The following is a 6,000-nucleotide window of genomic DNA, read 5'->3' on the forward strand; positions in this document are numbered from 1 at the left end:
GTCACATGGCTAAACAAGCACCATCACCCCCTCACTCTCTAAAACAGAAAGGCAAAGCAAGATGAAAAAAAATCCGTTGTTGATATCGGCCCAGTTGTACTTATTGGACCGATACCTATATTTGAAAATATTGGCCGATACCATTATTGATGCCGATATGCTGTGCATCCCTACTGATTATAATCAGAAATATGAATTTAAAAATGGCTTTTCAGTATTCCACACTTTTAAAAGGTAGATATTTTTATTTCAGGGTGACAAAATGTGATTACAAAATGATATAAAGATGTTTTGTGTGTTGATTGGTCTAATGACAGGAGAGGGTGCTGTCTCCCTATACAATCTGTCTACTTCCACTTCTGTAACATCACATTTTTATGTTTTTTTTAAGTGTAACTTTTCAAACATTGCAGTTTACAGGAGATGTGAATGTCTTTTAATCACAGTTATCATTTTTTTAACCGTGTTACACTAAAATGTGTCATGATTGAATTAATAACCACAACAGTATCCATCCAGCTTCTTTTAAAGCCTCTTAAAGAGCAGTCTCCTTATTTAAACTGATTTAATCAAACCCCTGATTTGTAAACGGTCATGCCCCCCCCCATCCCAGTATCTGTTAAATAAAGAAAAAAATGTCGAAAACAGACAACCCTAATCTTTACTTTTACTCAAAGGCTTTTGCAGATAAAATAACATTTTCTGTAGTTTGAATGAAAATTGAGCTTATTGCTCAGTTTTTGGTGCTGATTGATGCTCATTTTGTTGATCACTAATGGTTTTCATACCTTTTAAGGTAGCAAATATGTTTCAACTCGACAACATGAGTGTGTGGAAGATCCAGCTGTTGAATTTCACCCTCTCATTGTGTCCCATTACCACCTGGGAGACAAATAGCAAATAGGTGTGGATCGTCGTGGCTAATATAACAACCACACCCCTCTTTACGTGCCCCATGTTGTGATTAGACATTTATAATATCAGTGTTCAGATGCAAAATATGGGCTGAAGTGATCACTCTGTAAAATAAAAACGTGGATCTTCTGCTGAGGGACGACTCCAGACAGAAAACAGCCTGCAGGTGGCTGATACCTGACATTGCTGCAATGCTTCACTAATGCTGACGGGATTTCCTGCTTATTTCTTTTTTAGCAAAACAATAAGCAGAAAACCCCACATTTAATAAGCGTGATGGCCATGTTCCAGGGTTTGTTCGCTGTAGTGTGAGGGAGGGAGGGAGGGAGGAGGGGTTAAAGATTGGGAGGTGTAGATTGCAGACAGAGCAGACCTGGGGTTGGCTGGATCGTGATAGCGACAGATGTCCAGAGAAGTGCGAGGGGCACTGCTCGGGTACAACACGCCGCACCTCGGAGAGCAGGGGCGGAATCTGCAGCTGTCACTCCCGGAAGGCTTTCTTCTTTTTTACCTCCGTTATCATCGCATCCGCTCTGCTACTGGCAAGGAAAACCAACCAGTTTCCCTAAATAAGGTACAGATCTTTCTGTGTTACATTTAGAGAAAAAGAGAAAGGGAGGAAGTCGCCGATTTACCCTTTGTTCTCTTTTCTTACTCTTCTCCTTTTACTTTTTTGATAACGCTAAATCCCACTTTTATCTGAGGTCTTGTAGGCGCCTGAAGGACGAAGGGATAGAGAAACAGCAGAAAGTTGCAGCTGGACCCTCACAGGGCTTTGTTTGTAACGCTCCTGTTGGAGCGACACTTTCTGAAACCGTCTTGAACAAAAAAGGGCAGAGCAGCTGGGGGAGGCAGGGTGGGAGGCTGGAGATGGGGGATGGAGACCTCCCTCTCCCTTTCTCCCCCTATAGCTCCTCACCCGTGCGCTCGTGACCAGTGTTTAGTTTAATTCTGCTTTAGTTGGATCCAGTTATTGGGTTTGAGGGGTTTCTAACCGTAGCCGAGCCTCTGCTGATGAGGGGGTCCTCTTCCTTTGTTAAGGGCCTGCCTGGGGCTCCATTTGTATTCGCCTGAGTCCATCTTCCCTAAAACAATAATTAAAAAAAATGTCTATTGTCTTCACCTATCCATAAAATCTGATCCCATGTGAATTACAAAGCTGTTTGGATTTGGTGATAAATTATTTATCCATAAAGTTGCTCCTCAGGCTGGATTTTATTTGTCTTTTGCTTTGTCTAGGAAGAACACACCCAAACGCTGACATATTTACTATATTAAACGTGTGTTTCCCATTTACCTTGTTTATTTTAATTTTAATCCAGTTAAACGTAAATATGTGCATATGGATTTAATGGCACGTCCTGATTGGGCGATTGCAGCACTATGGACAGCTCCCAGATTGTTCCCACCTGTGACCCCCAGATGACCTGCAACTTGACACCATTTTGGCTTTTTCATGACATCATATTTAAATGATCTGGAATTCTGTCTTTGAAAAGCAGAACAATACAGCTTCTAATGGGATGTTTGCGTCCAAACATTCCTGTTTGTTCTGGGATTGCTGTGAACACAAACTTTTAGTTCCCTCTTCTGTCTCTACTCTGTTCACTGGTAATCATGCACTTCCTCTACCGCCAAAACCGAGTCATCATTTTAATCTGAACGTCTCCATGTTTACACACTTACTCCGTTCATAATGCATCACGTCCAAGCCCCGGTTCTCCATGGATTTACAGCACCAAATTTGGTGCGTTATGTGAATCCTTCTCCTAGGAATGTCGAGGACCTGGTGGAGCTGAATACTTTCACTTTTTCCAAACCACGAGAGAAATCCTTGTGCATCATGGGTGTCCAGTTAAAATCAGGGCCTCGTTTGGCAGCCGTCCTCTCCAGGCTTTCCTGAAAGAGACGACAGTCTTTAAGACTGTCTGACCTCAGTTCCCAGGCAAGAACTGGCTTCCCGGCCAAACTGTTGTTGGCAGACATCAGATTCTCGAGTGAACTTCTCATTCTCTTTGCAAGATACTTCTCTATTGACATGGACACTCCACTTTTGAAGCCACATTTTAAATAAATGTGGAAGTCATATTTTAATTTGATACTTCTGTGTGAGTCAGGTCATGCAGATTACATTTGTTTTGTGTTTCAAGTGGATGACTGAAATAAAAATATTTTATTAACAAAGCTCAATCATGAGATTTTCTTATATTAACATTGTTTTTTACTTTCTAGGAGCCATCATGGGAGGCAAAGTGAGCAAAAAGAAGAAAGGATATGATGTAAGCGACCCAAAAAACAAAAAGGATGAAGCTGCAGCAACAGATGCTGGTGCAGGAGAGTTTGCTAAAGTGGAGGATGGAGCCCCGCCCTCAGCCGGGGAAAATGGTGCTGTGGAGGAGACAGTTGTGACTACAGCAGCATCTGAAGCAGAAGCTGCTCCAGAGGATCCTAAATCTGCACCTCCAGACAAAGAAGCTCCCGAAACAAAAGAGGAAGAACCTCCAGAACAGAAAACCGCAGACGCCAAAGCGGCTCCAGTGGCAGAGGAACTTGCTTCGGTAGCAGAAGCCCCGGCTCCTGCTGTGGAGGAAAAAGCTGTTAAAGCAGTGGAAACAGCTCCTGTGGCAAAAGATCTGGTGGCAGAGAAATCAGTTGTGGAGGAAAAAGCTGCAGCAGCAGAAAAGGCTCCAGAAGAACAAAACTCTGCTCCTCCTCCAGAAGAACCATCTGCTGTCTCAGAACTGAAAATATCAGCTGTTGAGGCAGCTTCAGTCATAGAAGCACAGGTTGCAGCACCAGATGATCCAGTTCCTGTTGAAGACCCAGCCCAAGCCGAACCAGAACCAGTTGAAGAGAAACCAGTGGCAGCAGGAGTCGAGAAGCAAGTGGCTGCCGCGGTCACATCAGAAGAACCTGTTCAAATTGAGGCTGAGCCTCAATCTCCAGCTGAACATGAAGAGCCCCATGTAGAGGAACATCCTCCAGCTGTGATGTCCGTACCAGAGCCAGATGTTGTTCTAGCCCACACAGAAGCAGCACCCATCAATCCCGAGCCAGAACCTGTCCAAGAGACTGTTACAGAGACAGAAGGAGCTCCTACTGCTGTCCTAGAACCTGAGCCAGAGGCAGAAGTTTTAGTAGAAACGGTGCAGAGTCTGGAGGCAGATCCTAGGGAGGAGGAAGCAGCAGAGCCCGTAGGAGAACCAGAGCCAGAGTCTGTGGAGGCACCCAGCCCAGAACCTGAAGCACAGCAGTTTGGACAACCAGAACCTGAGCAAGCGACGCCTGCCACAGAAGAACAACCAGAACCTGAGCAAGCGACGCCTGCCACAGAAGAACAACCAGAACCAGAGCAAGTGACGCCTGCCACAGAAGAACAACCAGAACCAGAGCAAGCGACGCCTGCCACAGAAGAACAACCAGAACCAGAGCAAGTGACGCCTGCCACAGAAGAACAACCAGAACCAGAGCAAGCGACGCCTGCCACAGAAGAACAAGTAGAACCTGAGCAAGTGACGCCTGCCACAGAAGAACAAGTAGAACCTGAGCAAGTGACGCCTGCCACAGAAGAACAACCAGAACCAGAGCAAGCGACGCCTGCCACAGAAGAACAACCAGAACCAGAGCAAGCGACGCCTGCCACAGAAGAACAAGTAGAACCTGAGCAAGTGACGCCTGCCACAGAAGAACAAGTAGAACCTGAGCAAGCGACGCCTGCCACAGAAGAACAAGTAGAACCTGAGCAAGTGACGCCTGCCACAGAAGAACAACCAGAACCTGAGCAAGCGACGCCTGCCACAGAAGAACAAGTAGAACCTGAGCAAGCGACGCCTGCCACAGAAGAACAACCAGAACCAGAGCCAATCACATCCGACCCTATCGATTCTGAGAGCATCAAAGGAGAATCACCTTATGCCTCAGCTGAAAACCATCCTGCTGAGGAAGACACCTTTGTCTCTGATGCAGCAGCGGAGTCAGGAGCAGCAGAACCTGGCCCTGAGATCATCGTCTCAGAGTCTATTTCAGAAGGCAGCCTCGCCGCTGAATCCGACAACTCAAACGAAGAGGTGCCTTGCCCAGAACCTGAGGCGCAAACCAAGATGGAAAATGGAGATTTAGAGAGCCCCTCTAGTCCAGAGAATGTACCAGAAGCAGTTCCAGCCATGAACGGGACTTGCAGCAATAATCTGGCCACACACACAGAGGAATGTGTTAATGGGGATCAAAACCTCGAGGAAGCACCTCTCAAAGAGCAGAGTGAGTGTGAACGGAAAAAGGAGGTGGACTTCTGTGGAGATGTCCAGGAAGTTCCTGATGCTGTCTCAGACATGGTGGAGGGTCTCAGCACTGAGGTCACCCAGGCAGTCTGAGACAAAGCCATCTTCAACATTGCTGCGAATTCAGTTCGGTCCCCTGATGGTGAAAGAGAGCCACCAAGCAATCACAATCACAGGCTTTCTGAAGCGCTTTAACCACTGCTTGGTCTTTTGTGGAAACTCAGGAAAAGTTCCCGAGTATCAAAGAGGACACAACCACTTGAAGGTGCAGACTGAAGAAGACACAGAGGCATGAGCAGACAGAGACTTGGGCGGCTAATGTCAACCCAAATGAATAACAGACTTGGTACTAATGAATAAGTGAATGAATCTGTGTGTTTGAGACCGATAAATACTACAAACGGGGCCATTTCAAACACTTTCACCATTAACATGTTATCGGATTTAGAATTTCAACTATTATTTCAATTACTATACGAGACAACATGACCTAAATGTTTTGGCCTTTGATAAAAATATCTGTAAGGACTGTTTGTGGATTGATGGGAATGGAGAATAAAAAGATTGAAGTCCAGAGTGATCGTCTTCTCATGCATTATTTCAGTATTTGTCTCTTTTGGGGAAATCGGGTCCATTTTTGATCTAAACCCACAAATGGAGAGTTTGCACTTTCATTTTCTGGTTAGTATTTTTTATAAATGTTAAAATGATCTCAGTCTTTACTTTGATGTCCAAAAGGTCAGTTTGATCCTTTTATCCATTTTTTTTATAAGCGTATGTTGGTGTTGAAATGATGACATTAAATACA

General features: G+C 45.0%; 1 protein-coding gene across 2 annotated transcripts in view; it reads left to right on the forward strand.

Annotated features, from left to right (window-relative positions):
- si:dkey-56m19.5 (proteoglycan 4) overlaps nucleotides 1-5,768 on the forward strand; it is a 32,737-nt gene extending 26,969 nt beyond the window's left edge. Inside the window, exons 1-2 of one of the 2 annotated variants that reach the window (XM_054731847.2) lie at nucleotides 1,279-1,489; nucleotides 3,148-5,768. In XM_054731847.2, coding sequence (XP_054587822.2) covers nucleotides 3,156-5,285 — 2,130 coding nt within the window. In that variant the 5' untranslated portion in view covers nucleotides 1,279-1,489; nucleotides 3,148-3,155 and the 3' untranslated portion in view covers nucleotides 5,286-5,768. Of the gene's footprint in view, nucleotides 1-1,278; nucleotides 1,490-3,147 lie in introns of those variants that run through there. The other variant, XM_015952725.3, reaches the window with a different exon arrangement.
- The last annotated feature ends 232 nt before the right edge of the window (nucleotides 5,769-6,000 follow it).

The sequence above is a fragment of the Nothobranchius furzeri genome, chromosome 9, assembly GCF_043380555.1.
Source record: "Nothobranchius furzeri strain GRZ-AD chromosome 9, NfurGRZ-RIMD1, whole genome shotgun sequence".
NCBI classification, from domain to species: Eukaryota; Metazoa; Chordata; class Actinopteri; order Cyprinodontiformes; family Nothobranchiidae; genus Nothobranchius; species Nothobranchius furzeri.